Below are 20,549 nucleotides of genomic sequence, written 5' to 3'. Positions count from 1 at the left end.
CTGCGTTTATTTGTGGACATTTATGTGTATGTGTCCCTATCTTTATGAGGACTGATGCTCGAGGGCTATTTTTTCTCTAGAGTGTCGAGGCCGATCGGACAACACCACACAGTGCAGCAGCGATGATGTGACATAGGACTGGAACAGCAGAAATCTCAGTAATGATCATTTAAGAAATTAAGCTCAAAAGTTACGGGAATGCAGACCTCATCACAATCGACCGCCCACCGCGTTCCTTTTTCAGATGACGTTACCGCAGTGTCACTTAAATAAAGCTACTTTCAGCTTCTCCCTTATTCACAAAAGGTGACCACAGCGAGTCTGTCTGCACACTTCGAGCTTTTACAGGATCTTTTTCTTGTTAGACAAATGTTTAAATCACTGCATTATGGAGCAGTTTCACTGAAATGAGTAACAATAATAATAATAACATTATTATTTGTATTGCAGTTTCTGATACAGATACAAAGTGCTTTTCAGTTTGGAGAAAACACACATTAGAAAAGTGTGCATACATACAAAAATGTGTTTTCAGCAGTAATTTAACCAAAGCACAGATTGACCTGGGGTCCGTTCTTCGTACCTCGCTAAGTAAGTTAGCTGGATTTGATTGTTGACGATTTTGCGTGATCTTGGATCGTTCGGTTCTCCAAAGCTCATCCGGGACTTGCTGTCATAGCAACAGATCCGTAAGCGTAAACCTGCTCGGGAGCAGGTTTACTTTATGTAAACAGGATTAGATCGCGGCCACTCAGGTATGTCCGCTTCACTTATACGAAAGCAACAGCGATATTTTACCACTGTTTTACCATAAATAAATATTATCAATGTAACTAAAGTTAATGCAGTATTTGATCCTTTTATTGATTTCATACAGATACATACAGGTCATTTCCTAAAAAAAGGGAAATGTAGGGGAGACCGGGGATAGTTGTAACATTTTTGACATTTCTGTCTGTAAATTGGAGCTCGTTTAAGGTAGTGGATTCAAAATGTAATGCAAAGTATTTACATGTCTCTGCTATTAAATAGTGCAGCTATTTTCTCTGCAGCACAATTACCCATTGCATGGTATGGCCTCAAACACAAAGAGTGAAATGTTACAATTAACCCCATAGTCTGGGTTAGTTGTAACATATCCTGGGGTGAAATGTAACACAATGAAATAAGGGTACTGACAAAATATTAACATGTAATCTTTGTTTATTCAACACATGAATGCACTTAGAGCCATTTATGTAGCTGTGTGTGTGTGACAGAATGCAGACATCTAGCTTTTGAACATATTCCAACCCCCCAAAAAAGACAAATTATGGAATTTTCTGCAACTGAATATTTCATTCATTTTGGTTGGTCTTCCTTGAGTTTGGCCTCATTGGCTCAGTGGGCATTATAACCTACAGCTCTTGCACCAATTTTGAACATAACAATGAAGCTGAAAAAATGTAGTTGTTCACCAGCATCGCAATTCCATTACTTTTTATCCTGGCTTACCTTGGTGTGGTTTGCAAAGTGCTTCAGAAAGATGAGGAAATCTGTTTCTTGCACCCATCCTGATTTATTTCCACTACCAGTACTTCCTACTGGTCCATCTCTGACACAGTGGTCTGCATAATGTATGTGTGGGAACACAAACAGTGGAGGAATTGTGTTGCCAATGGCATTAACCGCATATACAAAAGCGACCAGTGAACCTCTCTCTGCTGATGTCGTTGCCCCAACTTGTTTAATATAAGTTAAAGTAATAGTGTGGTAAGTTGCAACATCTGCATTATTGTTACAACTAACCCAGACTGTTGCTGTTACAACTGACCCAGACTCCTATAGCCATGAACTAGCTAACATTACAGCCAACGGCTAAAACATTAGCACTAAAGACCTACACAGATTATATCCCCATAGACATACAAATAACATAATTTAAGTTTGATGAGTTTAACTGCAAAGCAGATAATGCTATTAGAAATTGAAATAAAGTAGAAAAACTTACTTTTTGGCATACAAATTACTTTTTTTCATGTTAAATTGTCTGTGTTTGACAAAATGTGCTGATTTTCCACATGTGATAGCAGAACTGAATTGGGCATGCACAGGATGAGTCACATCATTTGAAACTTAGCCCTGATTGGAGAAATTGGAAGTGTTACAACTGACCCACGTTACAACTATCCCCGGTCTCCCCTACTATTAATCATTCTATTTCATGTATTTGATTATTTCAGATGTAATTCATATTTTAGAGTAGTAATTGTAAATTACTTCGTGTAATCAAGATGAGAGACCACGGCTATAAAAGCGAAGGTGGATTTGGGAAGTCTGTCGCAGCCATGTCCTGTCCGTATACGCGAGCCACCCATTGCGGAAGGTGCAAGATTGATAAGGAGAGTTTTCAGAATTCAGCGTATATTGCGGGACAGACAGGATCCTTTAGCTCAGCGCGACAGTGTGCTCATAGAGAGATATCGATTTTCCCGTGAGGGTATTATTTACTTAACCAACTTGTTGACGAGGGGGTGCAGGACCACCACCTGTCTTTTTTGTTGCTCTGTCCTTTTCTTGGTTGCTGTTATAAACAAACAGATTATTTCAGGGTCTCTTTCCAAGAGACTAAAAGCAATATAAGTGATAAATATTACCATTCTGTAGAATATTCTTATATTTCACTTTTACTTGTTCCCATGTTCTAGTGGGTCCTGTCGTGGCTCTAATGTGAAAGAGGATATAATGTAATATAATATAATATAATATAATATAATATAATATAATATAATATAATATAGTGTAATATAATAAATTTACCCTACTGCCTACTGGTGTTGGCCAGAGGGGCCGATGGCACAATATGGCAGCCTCGCTTCTGTCAGTCTGCCGCAGGGCAGCTGTGGCTACAACCGTAGCTGCCTCCACCAGTGTATGAATGTGAGAGTGAATGAATAGTGGTATTGTAAAGCGCTTTGGGTGCCTTGAAAAGCGCTATATAAATCCAATCCATTATTATTATTATTATTAAATTACTTACGAGTTTAATTTGTCAGCAACTTTCTGCCAGCCCTCTCTCCTTGCTTTTGCAGCCTTTGCAGTGTTCCCTTGCGTTTTAATTAAACTCTGAAACTCCTGAAATCCCTCAATCAAGAGTTCTTGCTCTGCTGCCAAAAAATACAGAGCGTGCTCCTTCGACATTTTCGCCGACCAATCAAAGGGTTGCCGATCAATGTTTCTACTATCGATGCGTAGCCCCTGTTAAGCCACCCAGTTATCTCACATTACTTCATCCAGCTATACTAATCGTCAACAACAGGTGTGTTCGGAGAACCGGAATAGCGAGCTCAAAGTTAGCGCGATGATTTGATCTTGGATGTGTCATTTGATCTTGGATGTAGTAAGCGAGGTACGAAGAACGGACCCCTGACCGGAGGAGCTTAGGAAGGCTGTTCCAAAGGTTCCTGCAGCCTTGTGTCTGAATTTAAAAGAAGACCACAGTACAGTGAAAAGACTCTGACCAGATGATTGGACAGGCCAACTAATGCAATAATAGGAGGAGCCTGCCCATGAAATTACTACATTTTACAATGAATTCTGAATGTTGCCCAATGAAGGGAAGCTAGATTAGAGGTGATAAGCAGGCACAGGCATGTTTTTGTTAGCAGTTGTGGACTAAATGAAGACAAGCTACGAAGGACTGAGAAATACAGGGAGTGCAGAATTATTAGGCAATTTGTATCTTTGAGGAATAATTTTATTATTGAACAACAACCATGTTCTCAATGAACCCAAAAAACTCATTAATATCAAAGCTGAATGTTTTTGGAAGTTGTTTTTAGTTTTAGCTATTTTAGGGGGATATCTGTGTGTGCAGGTGACTATTACTGTGCATAATTATTAGGCAACTTAACAAAAAACAAATATATACCCATTTCAATCATTTATTTTTACCAGTGAAACCAATATAACATCTCCACATTCACAAATATACATTTCTGACATTCAAAAACAAAACAAAAACAAATCAGCGACCAATATAGCCACCTTTCTTTGCAAGGACACTCAAAAGCCTGCCATCCATGGATTCTGTCAGTGTTTTGATCTGTTCACCATCAACATTGCGTGCAGCAGCAACCACAGCCTCCCAGACACTGTTCAGAGAGGTGTACTGTTTTCCCTCCTTGTAAATCTCACATTTGATGATGGACCACAGGTTCTCAATGGGGTTCAGATCAGGTGAACAAGGAGGCCATGTCATTAGTTTTTCTTCTTTTATACCCTTTCTTGCCAGCCACGCTGTGGAGTACTTGGACGCGTGTGATGGAGCACTGTCCTGCATGAAAATCATGTTTTTCTTGAAGGATGCAGACTTCTTCCTGTACCACTGCTTGAAGAAGGGGTCTTCCAGAAACTGGCAGTAGGACTGGGAGTTGAGCTTGACTCCATCCTCAACCCGAAAAGGCCCCACAAGCTCATCTTTGATGATACCAGCCCAAACCAGTACTCCACCTCCACCTTGCTGGCGTCTGAGTCGGACTGGAGCTCTCTGCCCTTTACCAATCCAGCCACGGGCCCATCCATCTGGCCCATCAAGACTCACTCTCATTTCATCAGTCCATAAAACCTTAGAAAAACCAGTCTTGAGATATTTCTTGGCCCAGTCTTGACGTTTCAGCTTGTGTGTCTTGTTCAGTGGTGGTCGTCTTTCAGCCTTTCTTACCTTGGCCATGTCTCTGAGTATTGCACACCTTGTGCTTTTGGGCACTCCAGTGATGTTGCAGCTCTGAAATATGGCCAAACTGGTGGCAAGTGGCATCTTGGCAGCTGCACGCTTGACTTTTCTCAGTTCATGGGCAGTTATTTTGCGCCTTGGTTTTTCCACACGCTTCTTGCGACCCTGTTGACTATTTTGAATGAAACGCTTGATTGTTCGATGATCACGCTTCAGAAGCTTTGCAATTTTGAGACTGCTGCATCCCTCTGCAAGATATCTCACTATTTTTGACTTTTTCTGAGCCTGTCAAGTCCTTCTTTTGACCCATTTTGCCAAAGGAAAGGACATTGCCTAATAATTATGCACACCTGATATAGGGTGTTGATGTCATTAGACCACACCCCTTCTCATTACAGAGATGCACATCACCTAATATGCTTAATTGGTAGTAGGCTTTCGAGCCTATACAGCTTGGAGTAAGACAACATGCATGAAGAGGATGATGTGGACAAAATACTCATTTGCCTAATAATTCTGCACTCCCTGTACACATAAAAAATTAATTACAGAATTAAAGACAGCAGAGAATGAAACTGAGCACTAAAAGTTTCAGACCCCTGGTTGACAGCAAAGGTTTGATTATTTTTTTTTTTTATGTTGCAGTAAGTAAGTACCAAAATACATTTACAGTGTTTATCATCAATGCAGAGGAGAAAACAGGACATGCAGGATAAATATGGGAAAATGTGGTGCAGCAGAAGTTTTCAACTATACTGCAGCTGGCACATCCACTAAATATTGTAGTAAAGATATTATATGGATGGATAGATGGTGATTTTATGCACGCAGTTTTTATGTTATTACTGAGACGGCTGCTAAGTGGTGAAACTTGTTTCTAGAAGTAAATTAATACTAGATGGAAATGTTTGCATGGTTGAAACACCAGGATAAGAGTAAATGAAAGCACTTCTAAATGTTCAACTGCCCCTGTGTGTTTATTTGTTCCAAAAACTGATGCTGTTAAAAAAAAAGTGGTGAAAAGCACCCCAACTCATCTCCTCGAGTATCTGTGTTACAGGTTACAGTGCATATATATGATGTATGTGGTTGTAAAGGTTAGGGTTGGAGGCTTTGAAATACATAATGCCAATCATGGTCTTCATACGTATAGTTTATAAATGCATAAATGGTAACTCTTGGTAACAAGGTTGACATGGCAGATAAAAGCATTGCATTGACTTGCAGGTAGAAACCATGACAGTGAACAAGCTACAACCTTTCCACAATCTTTCTACATCCATCTCCAAAAAACAAACACAGGGACACACACACACACGCACCATATGTGATTGCCTGCCCCGCTGCCTCCACCAAAACATAAAAATAAAAACCATGCATGAAGTCAGGCAGTCATAAGTTGGCACAGCAGCAAATCTGGGTTCCTGCCACCAATCTGACTTATGACGAAGGAGCAGTGCCAAAGTTTATTATTTATAACCGTGCATGTGTGTTTGCTCTGTGGCTCTTGTGGCTTCCCTTTGTTTGTTTGTTCATCTCTCCACAGCAAATGATTTGTCAGGCATCGATGATTTGAGGTTTTGTAAACTTTTAGCGTATTAGGTTTTTCATCACAGCCAATGTGTCCTTATGCAACCTGCTTTCATTTCCAAGGCATCAAGCTCAGCAGTGCAGGGTTGGTGTTGTGAAGGGGCGGATTTTAGTCTAAACCACAATGTTTCACTAAATTTAAACTAAACTTGAGTAGATTTAAGTGCCAGTGTCGAACCACCAAAGGAGCCAAAGATTTCTTGTGCTTCTGAGAGTTAGTTTATGTGTCTCTTGCTTTTAGTTCAGCTTTAGATGACGTCAGGTTTGTTAGTTCCCCTTTGTGTTCTCATGATGTTCCTTCAGTCTTCTCGCTCTCTGTTTTTCCTTTTGTCTGTTTGTGTCAAGTTAGTGCTGTCTCCCCATTCTGCTGTGGCTCTCTTCCATATTTTATTTTGGCGACTGTTGTTCCGTGTGTTGGTTCCCCCGACTCATTAAGTTAATTATTCTCAGTTGTGTTCCCACCTGTTACCTCTGCCCTCGTTATCCTGTGTGTGTGTGTGTGTGTGTGTGTGTGTGTGTGTGTGTGTATTGTCTCAGTCTTGCTTTGTTGCATCGTCCTTCATGGTTGTTTTGTTTCTTGTGAATAACTCTTGTGAGTTAACAGCATTAAAGCCGATTTTTGTGTTTATTCAGGATGATCACATATGGAGAAACTAAAACTATTGCAACAAAAACAAAAGAACACTAAATGTTAAAGCAACACAGGAAAGAAAGAGAAGACACTGGAAACACGGAAACTAACCTAAACATAGTAAGACAAAGTGGTGAACAGACAGGGAAACACAGGGAGGCTAGAATAACAAATAGATTCAAATCAAAACTTAAGCATCATATCACAAAAAAACTCAGCATCACTCAAAACCACAGAAACTTAACTAAAAGACCAAAAAGAAAAGAAAAGTTCATTTTATATAAGTTTGTTTAGTAAGTACACAATATTGTTTCAATTATTTATATTTTTTTCCACACAGTTTTAGTTGTTAGGTTTAGAAAATAACAATTTTGACTAATTGTTCACTTGGGTTTGGCAACTAAACTACTTGGCAGTGTTTAGGAAAAAGAAAATGATTTGGATAAAAATAACAGTGTAATTAAAGGTTAGAAGTCAAACTTCTCTTTCATAATATATACATATATGGCCTCAGTCAACACCTGTCTGAGAAAGGTTGGAGGTTTTACTTACATGACCTTAGAAGGCTGCCTCTGTAAACAGCAGTTATTTTAACCCAATCAAAATTGACCACTATTGTTATTTTTCTGATGAGGTCAGCCTGCCACAACCCTGCTGAGGTCACTGCAGTAATAATAGGTCAGAGCAGGATGATTAATTTCTTACTGATTTCTGAACTGCATTTTTTTTTTTTATTCTAGCAGTGGTGGGGCACATCAGCACTGCCATTAATCACAGCACCCCACAGAAAATTACATTATGTAGACATAGAAGCTTTTTTTAAGCACTACTCTGACAGTCTGTGATTGTGGCCCATTACTGCCATTTTAAATTAATTATGTATTGGGGCTTTTTATTAAAAATTAGTCTACATGCAGTATAGCACATAAGGTAACCAACATTAGTTAGTCAGCTGCATTTACTGTGGTCTATTTGGAATTTTATGAATTCAGCAGTTTTTTTCTAGTACTGGTTCACAACAACACATCTCGATGCACTTTTTATACTAACGTAATGATCCTGCAATATTAAAGAAAGAAACCCAATGATCTGATGGGTGATACCGATTAACAAGCACTTGAAAATGGGGAGAAAGAACTCCCTTTTTACAGGAAGGCACCCCCAGAAGAACCAAGCCCAGAGAAAAGCAGCCACCTACTATGTGTGGTTGGAGGTTGACGGTAGATAATAGTTACTGGAAGCATCATGATGAAGGATGGTTCAGGGTCACCTGATCCAACAGTAAGTTTAAGCTTTATGAAAAAGGAACCTTTTAAGAACCTCTTAACAATGTAGTGTATGCTGTACAGTGCAGCGAGGAATGCCCAGACCTCTACATTGGAGAGACCAAACAGCCACTTCATAAACGCATGGTACAACATAGAAGAGCCACCTCCACGGGACAAGACTCGGTGGTCCATGTGCATCTAAAGGACAAAGGTCACTCCTTCGAGGATGCCAATGTTCACATTTTGGACAGAGAGGACAGATGGTTTGAAAGAGGAGTAAAAGAGGCCATCTATGTCCACTGTGAGTGACCATCTTTGAACAGAGGCGGTAGTTTATGACACCAACTGTCTGCCATCTACAATCCAGTTTTGAGATCCCTTCCCAGACGCCTTAATGCCCACTCACATCCTGGGCCGTCTGACCTCAAGAAGTCACATGATAGGGTGGGCCTAGGTTTCACAATTAGCTCATCGAAACCTTGGCTGATTGTGACCTACACCCGTTTTCACACCTTGGCTCATTTGATTAGGTAGAGGATAATTAGGGGGTCCATTGTCCCTCTCGGGGGCTAATGAGGTCTGATAAACTTACATGCATTCATAATAAACAACCTATAGAGAAATTTAGACTGTAAAGACAAAAGTTTAAGCTCATTGTACAAAAACAAGATATTCATTATATATACTTCATATTATACATATATCATTACTCTATATTTGAATAGAACATACATAACAAATACAAAAATTCCACAAAGAGAAGGATGACAATGGGTTCAGGTTTTTTTCATAAAAGCAGAAAAATGGGCCTGAAAGGCAAAATCAGTAGATTTTTGTTTTTAATAACTTCCCAAAGGCAAATGTAAACACATGAAAAACTATTGCACACTGAGGAATGCGTTTCTGGAAGGCATAGCTGCATTTCTATTTGCCAATGTGGACTTAATAAAAGGAAATATTGGGTGTAAATTTTGATGCTGTTTTAGTTTTATGCGCCTCAGTTTTCCACCATTTCTTTGACTGCTCTCTGTCTATATGTTTCTGAACGTTTATGCACAAAAAAACACAAAAGTGAAGAAAACCTTCACAGTTTAGCTTTAAAAGTATCAATAATAAGAAAATAATAAGAAATCTGGTTTGAAATGAGTAACAAGCACATGAGTGTGGCAAGTTTATTATAAGATAAAATAAAAAGTATAAATAATTGGACCAAAAAGCAATTCCAACAAAAATATTATAGAAATGGGTTAAAAAGGGAATTTGAAGGTGGTACAATTTGGTGTAGCAGAGAAATATTACTTTGCTAAGAATAAGTGAGGTGAGCTATATGGTGAAAGACTGCAGGGGTTTGGGTTTGATTCCACCCGGACTGTTTTCTAAAAAAGTTACATTTGGTGAGCAATATTAAAAACCACCATCAGCTTACGTTTAATTTAAAGTCTGGTACCTTTGACCTAACAGTGCCAATGGATGCTACAGGCTGTTCTGCACCTGCATCATCAATTACTATAAATCACACTACTGCAAACTCCACAGTTCCATAATCTGCACCTACTGTCTAGTATAACCTTTGGCAAAAGTACAGTATCATCGTTTTAAAAAAATAATATAAATTTAATCAGAACATCACAACTTTTATATAAAATATCAACTTTTTTGTTTGTATGTATGCTTGGTGGTATTTGTTGAGCTGTTTGAAATTACCAGCCACTCTGTAGGTGCGGACGTTTTCCCAGATTAACTTTGTTGACATCAGCAAGCATGAACACATGACAGGGATGACAAGAGGACGACAAGTCTGTGATCAAATGAGCACAGACAGGACCATAGGGTGACACTACTTTCTGATTTGTTGAGTATCTCAATTGCATCAGTGGGAAGGGACACCGGGATGCGTCAGATGAAAAATTAACTAAGCTGGTAACACGTATCAATTTGCCAATAACACAGATGTAGCATGAGACATCTTTAAATGTATCAAACCTGCAGACGCAGCATCCAAATAACTGGTGGCTGTGGTAGAGAGGAGGCCACTGAAAGAACTGCCATTAATCCAGGCCACCCACTGAACAACTTACTGGAAAGGCAGAGCTTCCTGTAATAACATTTTCAGCTTTCAGCTCCACTGCCAAATGACAGAAATACTTTTACCTCACACCACAACACCTGTATTCATTTTCTTTAGATTTTTGCTCCTTGTTGTATTATACTCTGCCTTTTTACATGGCATTATATTATCTTATTTATTGTTTTATGCAGTGGGTGCTTTCTAAAATCGAATTGTCCTGATTTCCTTTGCATAACTTTTACCTTACTGATAGCGTTGGTGTTACGGTCATTGTGCCTGCTCGGTGTACTTTTACAACTATAAGTAAAATGAATTGATGCAGCTTGGTAATGAAAAAATCAACCACCCACATCACCAATAACCTTTTGCAGTACCAACCATGCTCATTTTAATTATTCAGTTAATAGTAGCTCGTGTATCTGCAGCAATCCTGGCAGCATGACTGAGGAGGGCACGGTACGACTTTGAGGAGTTACACTCGTGTCTCTTTGGAAGCAAAAGGAGGTCATTCATCACCTCGCACAGCTTACTTTAAGTGTGATCCCACTGGAAAACCAACAGAAATGTGTTGAGGATATTCTGAACTGCCATGTACTGTGCTAACCTGCTCTAACACCTTGAGAAAAGATTGAATTTATTTACCACTTGTCCCTTGAACATATTTATAATTTATCCCATGTTATTTTACAGTTGCCCATAATGCTATAGTTTAGACATTGCTGTTGTAACTTTGCTCTACATACTATCCCGGGTTTGTTTGTGGTAGCTTTATGTTACAGTTTACATCCATGCGTATGTTTTTAAAGCAAATACTACTGAAACATAAGATCATTTGAATTTTCTTCTGTTGAAAGGTCAATTTCTGGTAAATTACACAATAGTTTGTCCCTTTGTTCAGATCTTACATCCAAAACAGGTGTGGGGGAGGGGCCGGCCCAGCACTTCCTGTTTATATGGGGTTTATATCATGATGTCATTGATTGCATCACTGGGCGACTGTGGCTCAGGGGGTTGGGAAGCGTATCTATAACCGGAAGGTCGCCGGTTCGATCCCTGAGCTCTCTGTCCTGATCATTGTGTCCCTGGGCAAGACACTTTACCCTACTTGCCTACTGGTGTTGGCCAGAGGGGCCGATGGCGCGATATGGCAGCCTCGCTTCTGTCAGTCTGCCCCAGGGCACCTGTGGCTACAACTGTAGCTTGCATTCTCCAGTGTGTGAATGTGAGAGTGAATGAATAGTGGCATTGTAAAGCGCTTTGGGTGCCTTGAAAAGCGCTATATAAATCAAATCCATTATTATTGGGTACAACCAAATGGTTTTTCCTTTTTGCATAGTGAAGTTGTTTTCTTTTCAAACCATTTATTTGTGTAAATGAGTTTGTAAATTAGATGAATAATCTTATTCCTGTTTCTTTGTTTAGATTTCGTTGTTTGGTTTAGCCTTTTTTTTTAAACAGTAGAGACTAATGAGGTTCAGGTGTGTGTAAAATTCTGTAAAATATAAAAGTGAGATTTTGACAACAGAGGTCGTTTTAAGATGGCAGAATGGAGATGCCAGAAAAAAAAATACACTAAAAAGAAATTTGACCAGTCTGCTGATGCTGTCTACTTATCACCTTTCTTACCATTTGCACTACTTTACCTCACATAAAGAAAAATAATTTTGCACTTTTATAACTGTGGCTACAATCCTCCATCCACGTGTATGTTTCTAATTTGGCACAGAGATTCATAATATGATTCAAAGTAGCTTGATTTCGTTGTGCAGCCTGTAAATGTGGTCCAGTGTATGGTTATAATTATAGATGAGTAAGGAGGGCTGGATCTATCCAAATCCAGCCCTCCTTGTTTTGTCTTATGGTCATGTTATATTTTAAGATACTGAGTTGTTCTGCTTTATTGAAGCTCTTTGTTATAGGTTGTTGTCCTTTCCAACATTGGGGATAAGCAAAGCAGATTATTTTTACTTTATCTGCTTTTATCTTAATTGGTTATTAATGAAAGCTGCTAGAATGTTATTCCAGATCATTCTGGCCCACTTTAACCTCTGCTTGTAGACAGAAATATGTTATTGGTGGAGTTAAATACTGCTAAAAATGTTGAGTCAAATATTTTTTCTCCTGCAGAGTCCCTAATAATAATTATGCTGTATGGATCAATCGCACACACACATAAAAATACACACACACTTTATTTAGCAACAAGTAAAACCCTGCACTCAAGTCTGTAAAACGATACATATGAAAATGTTATCTATTTATTTCACCGTCAGCATCTTCTGGATTTGGTGAAAATTTAAAACATTTACTCTTCAAGTTTTTAATGAACTTAATTGTTCAGAATTCATCCTAAGAAGACAACTAAACCCGTGCTATTACACTTTTTCCTTTTCATCCTTTCATCAGACTTCAGTGCATCTCTTTCCTTTTGTCTCCTCACTCCCCCTCTTGTCCTTTGTTCCTACTCTTTAACCTCCTCTTCTCTGCCTTCTCTGTTTCCACTTGTCTGCACTTACTTAATGAGCCCTGGGTTCAGAATCTATACACCCACAGTTATACATTTTAATGTTTGAGTTTTTGTGTATGCGTGCATTACTTGATTGGCTGGGTCGGGTCAGTCCGGCGGGCTCTCTGTTCAGGCGACAACTGCTCCCACTTAAAATGGAGACTCCAATCAAAGCCTGAGGGAGAACAACAGAGTAAAGAACATGCTTTAAATAATACTGAGTACAGAGGCTACTGTGCTGTACCAAAACATCAAGGTCACTGTTATGCTATGCTTTCTTTAGAATATGTATATAAAATAGTTAATGAAAAGACAAATAGAGATATATTTTATTTTTCTGATACTAGAGGAAAAACAAAGAAAATGTTGTGTTGGCTTGTGTAGTTTTTTGTGTGCTTACAGTCCACCAGGTCACGGATTAGCTACCACAGTACTCCCCCTCCACTCTCTGTTGGCATGTCTTTAGACTTCAACATGTGTGTGAATGTCAGGATCAATGCAGATGGATCTGATGACCGTCTTTTTTATGATTTCAGCGACAGGTTCATCTATAATTAAAATGCTCTTTATAAGCACGACTATCGTTATCGATTCTCCTTCCTGTGTGATTGTGCGTGCACAGTGGACAGCCCTATTATCTGCATTGATTGGCGGACTGCTTTCACCAAGAAAATAAGACTGGTAAAAGAGTCTAATGGAAGGAGAGAGGTACTATGAAGTCAACAGATAAAGTGGGAGGTAGTGCAGATCGCAGACAGAGAACACAGTTATGTGTTGTTCTGGCTTTTTTACAGGCCGTTTAGCTTTAGCTCATCTGCGAGTATAATCCTGCTGAGCTAATAGAAATGTTCACTTTCTACATTTATTCAAGTTACTAATTTAATGTTTTAAAAAGCATTTACAGCTTTAGCTTTAGCTCATCTGATGGTCTTAAAGATGATGTCAGGATCCTGATGGCAGCGAACGAACTGACTGATATCTAAGAATTTGATATCAACAAATTAAAAGGACTGTGTTAACTGTTCAAAGAGTCATTTTATGTGCCAACACTTTAAGCACATTTCAAAGCTGTGTGAGAGAACCCTACTGTGCACATATAGACAATGCTTGGCAAGAGTCTTGAGCCACCCCTCAATATGTTCAGGGATTTATTTAAAAGTGCACATATACATGGAAATACAGTATACAAGGCAATCGCTGACTGGCAGAACCAGGCTCAGGGAGGGCCAGCCATCTGCCACGACCGGTTGGAGTGAGAGATCGGTCTCTCTTAGGTATCTTTCTTATTATTTCTATTAGTAGTCTTCAGGAATAGTTCCCCAGGCTTCCTGAAGGACATTTCAAAGTTCTTTGCATGTTTGCTGCCTTTTGTTCTGTTCTCTGTCAAGATGACCCTTATTACTTAAATAATGTAGAGGTCTGGGGAGGCCAATCCATGCTGATAGTGGTCCATTGTGTGCTTTTACTGCTTTGGCTGTGTGTTTGGAATTATTGTCATGCTAAATAATACCATAAGACCTGTTTCCACTGATTTTCAGTCCAGTTCTTGTGTAACTTGGCACAGCTTAATCTTTCTTTCATTTTTGATCTGTCACAGAAAAAACAGGGTGTGAGGGGGAGGCTCCCACGCTCCCTGTTTGTCATCAAAACGTGATGAAATGTCAACTCTTGGTAGAAAGACAAGAGCAGCCATATGGACACGTTTCTCATTTGATGTCAAGGAAGATAAGACACGTGAAACATGTGGCGCCACTGTCACTGGTGAAAACACGACAAACCTTTACACTTTATATTTTAGTCAACTGAAACAACTTCAGTCTAGTCTACTATAATCTTATCATATTTAATCAACTAGAACTAAACTCAAACTAAAAGAATCTAGAAGCTTAAATTATGACAAACACTAAATCAAAGTTTGCACACCACACCAGTTCATTCTTTGAATGATTCATAGAATCATTAAGAAACAAACAAAAGAAAGAAAGAAAAACCTAAAAGAAAACAAACAACGATAAAAATACACTGGAAACAGTCAGGTAAAGCGACTGGACTGGACTGAAGATGAGTGACAAAGCAGTCAATATGCAAAGAAACACTTTAAAAGTCCTTCAGAAAGCCTGGAGACCAATTGCTTTAAAGACCACTTTAAAATTACAAGAAGGTTGGGATCCTTGGATACAAAATATGAAGATGTGATCATTCTTTCACAGCTTGCATGCAAACTGATTCTTGTGTTGGATTAGTGCTGTGTCCTAAGTCTTTTTGACCATCACAGTTCTCTGAAACTCCATGTTTTTCACAGAGTTTGTGTTATATAGGTAAGTGAACATCTGCAGTCCACAGCTGAATGCCATGCTGTAGTCAATTAATCAAACAATTGAAAAGTTGGGGATGTGATTGGGGGACATTTTCTGAGAGTAACTAAATATGCAAAATTCCACCTGCTAGCCTTTTTTGTCTTAGAAGAATTATTAACAGAAAGACAAAACTATGATAAATAATAATAAAAGGCGTTTCGTTCTTTTATTTGGAAATATATTTAGATTCATGCCTCTGCTTTTTCAACATCAAACAGCATTTGAGACATATGAGACCTTAAGACTGTTGTAGTTTATTTCTTAAAAATAAACAATTAAATTTGAGAACATAAACCTACAGTCTCTAGTTCCCTTTACAATGATGGAAAGAAAGTTGGTGCACTCGCTGCACAGTTTAAAACCAAGACATCAGCACTTATCTGTGTAGAAACTGGGCAGAAAAAAAGGGCAACTCTAACAAAATCTGAATATTCAAGGACACACGGTTGAGGGACTTTAGTGCACATTTCAAAGATAAGATGATTCAAGGACAGCAACTATTCTCGAGGGGTCCAATATGAGCGAATAAGAGTCACTGCTAGAAGAAGAAGAAGTAGGAAAAAAAATATCTCAAAGCATTTAATGTTCACAGCAGCCAGAGAGAACAGGTTCATGAACTCATCACAAACTTATCATCAAGGGCCACCTCATAAGTCAGAAACCCAAAGGGGTTTCTCTCTGTCATCAAAACACAACCCAAAGGTGCCTCAGAGACGTTTGTTTCTGAGTGTAGATGGAAGAAAGTGGTTGTGTACCTCCACGGAGATCGGCAGAGGCTGCCACATAAGCAAACGTATCCATGTTGATGATGTCGATGACTGGGCTAACCACTCGAGACGGGTCCTGGAGACACAAAAAGAACCACACACATTTATGCTTAATTAGGGCTTCAGATTAATTTTTTAAAAAGTGTAATGCAAGGGAAATAAAACAAGCTACCAAGGAAGAAAAAGAGAAAGAAGTGAATGTGTTTCTGCTTTCATCACCAAATTCTGTTCGAATAAATGAGGCGCTCAGTCCAGTGTGTTCATCTGTGTGTGAAACAGACTGTAAACTCCAAGGTCATTATACTGCACTTCTCCGAAAGGGAATTTCAGCCATTCAGCAACAATCATGCAGACAGCAAATGTAGCAAGGTGAGATTGACCACTACCTCTGTTGACTTTAATTCAGTGCTACTTTATTCCCTTCTCTGTCATTAATGTCAGACCACTGAGCCACATGAAATGAAGAGATACAGAAAATGCTTTTAGGTGACAACACAATTTATTAAGAAGCAGCAGAGAAAATGAGTAACACATCAATAGGTTACTGGAGGTAAACTGTGTAGGCTGTGTAGAATTCAATATTTTAGTTTGCGAAGTTCAATACGGGCTCTGGTATTTCATTTCATTTGTGTTAGGGCTATATTGGAATTGACGAATAAAGAAAGGTCTGACACCTAGCTATCCTGATGGAAAGCTTTGTCTTCGTCTTACTACAACAGCAAAGCTGGCTGCATAATTTTTTGTCAAGTGATGTTTGAGCACAGTGCATATTTAGAGCATGACATTGACTGTGCTATATAAAAGACTGATATTACTAATACATGTTTTTAATTATTGGCTTGCAAATCTTTTTTTTTTTTCTGTTTATTTTGGTGGATGCGACCATATTGGAGTAGAGACACAGACAAAGATACTTTTTGATTAGAGATGGGGAGAGCTAATTTACTACCTGGCTAGAGTTCAGCATGCCCCTTGTGTTCATACCTACTAGTCTTTTAAATCAACCAAATCCTTAACTTTAAGGTAAGTAATATAAAACTCCTCCTTCACAGGGCTGTCAGAAGGAAGAAAATAACCAGAGAGATCAAAACCAGAGAGATTTTGGTTGTAAGACAATGTATTTCTGCTCTAAAGCTGACCCTTTGTGTTTAAGCCAACCCCAAGTGGTTATTTAAGAAACTGAATCTTGGCTTCATTTGCTTGACTTTTCAGCCACTGTAATTTGTATTTCTTGTGCTCTGCACGCCACTTTATTACAGTGATTTTCTGGTTTATGGCACTTTTGAGACTTTTCTGAAGTAACAACCAAGCAGCTGCCCACTCAACTCTACAGTTTGGTTCATGTGGTTCAGAGAATAAGATCCTCAGTGTAGCGCAACAATAATTTTTAAAAAACATTTGGAAAGCACATCCTCCATCAATGAACTATTTTCCACTTTTAAACAAAGTGGTCTGGAAATGCACCAAACCTTTTTTTCCTCTATTTTTCTGGTGTTTCTTGTAATTCACCTCTACCAACTTTCATGAAATCCAGCTGGCAGTTTTCTACTAAGCTTGCTGATAGACCTCAACTCATGTCCCAGTGGAGCAACTAATCCTATAGATAGATTTCATTTCTGTGTTGGAAATGAGCAAATTTATAAGCTTAAATCATGCAGACAGGATGCGGGGAAAAAGGTTAGCGTGTAAAGCATTTCTAACTTTTTAAGTGAACATTTAAAGCCATTAAAAATGTAATGCTTGATATTTGTGACTGGTTGATGAGACTGTAAAAAATGGGATAATATCAAGCACCAACAAAAATTCCCGTATCCCTCAACCCTGTGTAATCGTCCATAAGGCCATAAGATACTCATGGATTTAGTTTAGTTATTGCCTCCTTAACCCTTAAACAGAGTCCTAAATCCTTTTAAAGTGAAAACTGGCAAAAATGGCTGCACTTGATTTTCCTCATATTTTTTCCTTGATGGTGCCATTTGCTCTTTACAAGGATAAAAGGTACAAAATCTCACTTGCACACACCCACACACACTGGCGCTGCCAGACTTGCACTCCCTTTTAAATCATGAAGTGTCCCTCTATTAGTTTGGTCAAACGGCTGGATGCATCTTCAGCCAGTGATATTACAGAGCAGGTGGAGCGGTTCTGGACCATTAGCTGCAGGGTCAGTGCAAGGGGACGCAAGCTGCATCCTTCTACAGCTTCAGCCACATTACAAAGCACTCTGTCTGCTTTAATAGCTGTTAGGGTAATGACACTGTGCAGCACTCAGGGTGAAGCATCACGACATTACTGTCGTAACCGGATAACTGTTATTTTCAAATCACTCTGGAGCATTTTCTTAATTTTAGCCATTTCTTTTTTTTTTCCTTTCACCTGAATAGAAATGAGAATATTTGATGAGTAAGTTGAGAGGAATCTGACCCCAAAGCAATCTGCTTCTTTTATGGTTTTGGACTCTTGTTTTTAAAGTGCAACTTTCAAACATTTATTGAATTTTACAAATGAATAAATGTATAAATGAATTATAAATGATTTTATAAATGAATATTGAATTTTAATAAATGACCTGTTTTACATAGTCGTCCTTGAGTATTTTATGCAAGCATGCAAGGAAGTTGTGTCGAGGCAGACGTTTGACTATTGACAAAATTATCATCTAAATTGTCCCTTCAGAAAACCCATTATTCCAAAACAACAAGCACTCTAGGCTTTAATGCAATTCTTTATATATTTTTAATCACTAATACCATCTTTCAAATCATTTTTTAAATCCAACAGTGCATGCAGGGAGTGCTAGTGTTAATTTTGTTCATTGCTCCTCATGTAAACAATTATTCTGTTTTCTTTTCCTTCATTTAGGAGTGAGGTTTATAGGTGATGTTCACTGAGCGTCCATAGTGCCTAAATAGCCCTGTCACTGTCCTATTTCATTTCCAGTCATTTCTTAGGAAATGACTGGAAATACTAATGAAACCATCAACATATTCACTACATGTTTGGCCGTTCATTGTGATTATCGCTTTTGTTTTGCAGCTCTCTTTGATTGCACATGCACATATAGCAACAAATGAGCAATGTTGCTAAACACAACCAGGATCCTTTTATGTTGACATGCTCTGAAAATATTACTGTTAACTGGTGAACAATTACAATAAATTGTTGCCTTGGTGCTGAAAGACAAAAGCAAAAGCGGTAATGTGATAGACATGGGGCTGAGTAAATACTCTCTAGATTCAATCAGTGGTAAAAAGCTGGGAAATTTCTATTTATTCAAATGAGAAGATTCATATTTGCATGTATTATTTCTCAATTACTTCCCTGACAATGGAATTACAATAAATCATTTATTTGACACAAAATGATTTGTTAGCATCAAACAGTAAAGTATTCAAAAAAAGGCTTTTTTGGCAAAACAGAAAAAGCTTGACAACAACTAAAAGAGAACAAAATCAAAATATATGATAAAATTGATCAGATGTGAAATACAGAAAAGCAGATAACCTGAAATTTGGACAAGACTTTAGCTCTCTATATCAATAAGACAGACAATTATTTTGCGGGGAATGTGATTTTACGGTAGCCTGGAGTTTTGACTACGCGTGTGTGTTAATCGGATCAATACCTCATGCATTTAAATCTAAATATACGACTATAGAGTGACTACATAGACAGTGACAGATCGCTTTTGTGCTTGAACACACACAGGCGCACACACACAAACACACACACGAATAAACCACGAGTATAAATATGGATGGTGATGGTACAGCAGCAGAAACAGATCAGACTCTCTGGTGGATTTATTGATCGCTTCTCTGCAGATTGAGATCAAAGGTCTTTAATAGCAGGCAAACAACTGTTGACTTGATGAATTGGAGAAGTTCAAGACAGGTGTTAAAATTAAAATGAACTGGAGAAGAGAGTATGCGAGGCACATGGACAGGGAAGGAGATGAGAAAGGCCATGTAACGTCGTAAAGCAAATCAAAGGAAGGTGATGGTATGTGTAAAGCCAGGGTAGGATAGAAAAGGATGCAAGAGGAAGTGGATAGGGAGATTTCAAGAGAGCAGAGAAACGAGAGAGGAAAAGAGATGGGGCTAGAAAAGAAAAGTGGACGTTTCAAGAGGCCAGAAAGAAGCTGAGAGGAGGCCAGAGAAAGGAGGGGGAAAATTACGAGGAGATGTAAAGAGAAAAGGAAGAAAAGCAAAGGTGTGAGAGTAATGGCAGTAGCACAGGGAGGAAGACATGAGGTGGGGAAAGTAGAACAGAGTGCGATAACCAAAATTGTTGGATAAGAGGTGAAAACAGGAGAGGAGATGAAAATGGAAAAGAAAAGGTGCAATGGTACCGAAGAGTAAGTAAAAGTAAAGGAGACGAGAGACGGAAAAAGGGAAGAAAGGAAGAGAGATGTGACAGGACAAAAGGGAGCGGAGAAGAGGTGGTGAGAGGAGGCAAAACAAGGTGATGAGAGATTGGATGGGGAGGACAAGAAGAGCAGACACAAGCAGAGGACAGCAGACGGGAGAGTAAGAGGGGTGAAGAAGAGAGTACCGCACTTATTTCTTAATGAGAGGCAATCAGACCGGCATCTATTTTCTTTAATGGCACGATTTCACTTCGACCACTGGAGTCATCACGCAGAGGC

General features: G+C 38.8%; 1 protein-coding gene across 2 annotated transcripts in view; it reads right to left on the bottom strand.

Annotated features, from left to right (window-relative positions):
• The window catches only part of galnt14 (UDP-N-acetyl-alpha-D-galactosamine:polypeptide N-acetylgalactosaminyltransferase 14 (GalNAc-T14)), a 237,701-nt gene that overhangs the window by 41,814 nt on the left and 175,338 nt on the right, over positions 1-20,549 (bottom strand). For both annotated transcript variants that reach the window (XM_085432502.1, XM_085432500.1), the window contains exons 7-8: positions 15,890-15,977; positions 12,868-12,952 (exon numbers count right to left, since the gene is read on the bottom strand). In XM_085432502.1, coding sequence (XP_085288628.1) covers positions 12,868-12,952; positions 15,890-15,977 — 173 coding nt within the window. The remainder of the gene's footprint in view (positions 1-12,867; positions 12,953-15,889; positions 15,978-20,549) is intronic.

This window comes from Copadichromis virginalis, linkage group LG15 (genome assembly GCF_057382275.1).
Source record: "Copadichromis virginalis isolate Kocher_CV1m ecotype Utaka linkage group LG15, C_Virginalis_male_GT1.1, whole genome shotgun sequence".
NCBI lineage: Eukaryota > Metazoa > Chordata > Actinopteri > Cichliformes > Cichlidae > Copadichromis > Copadichromis virginalis.
The sequence above is the reverse complement of the archived record's forward strand: the minus strand, read 5'-3'. Positions and strand labels throughout refer to the sequence as shown.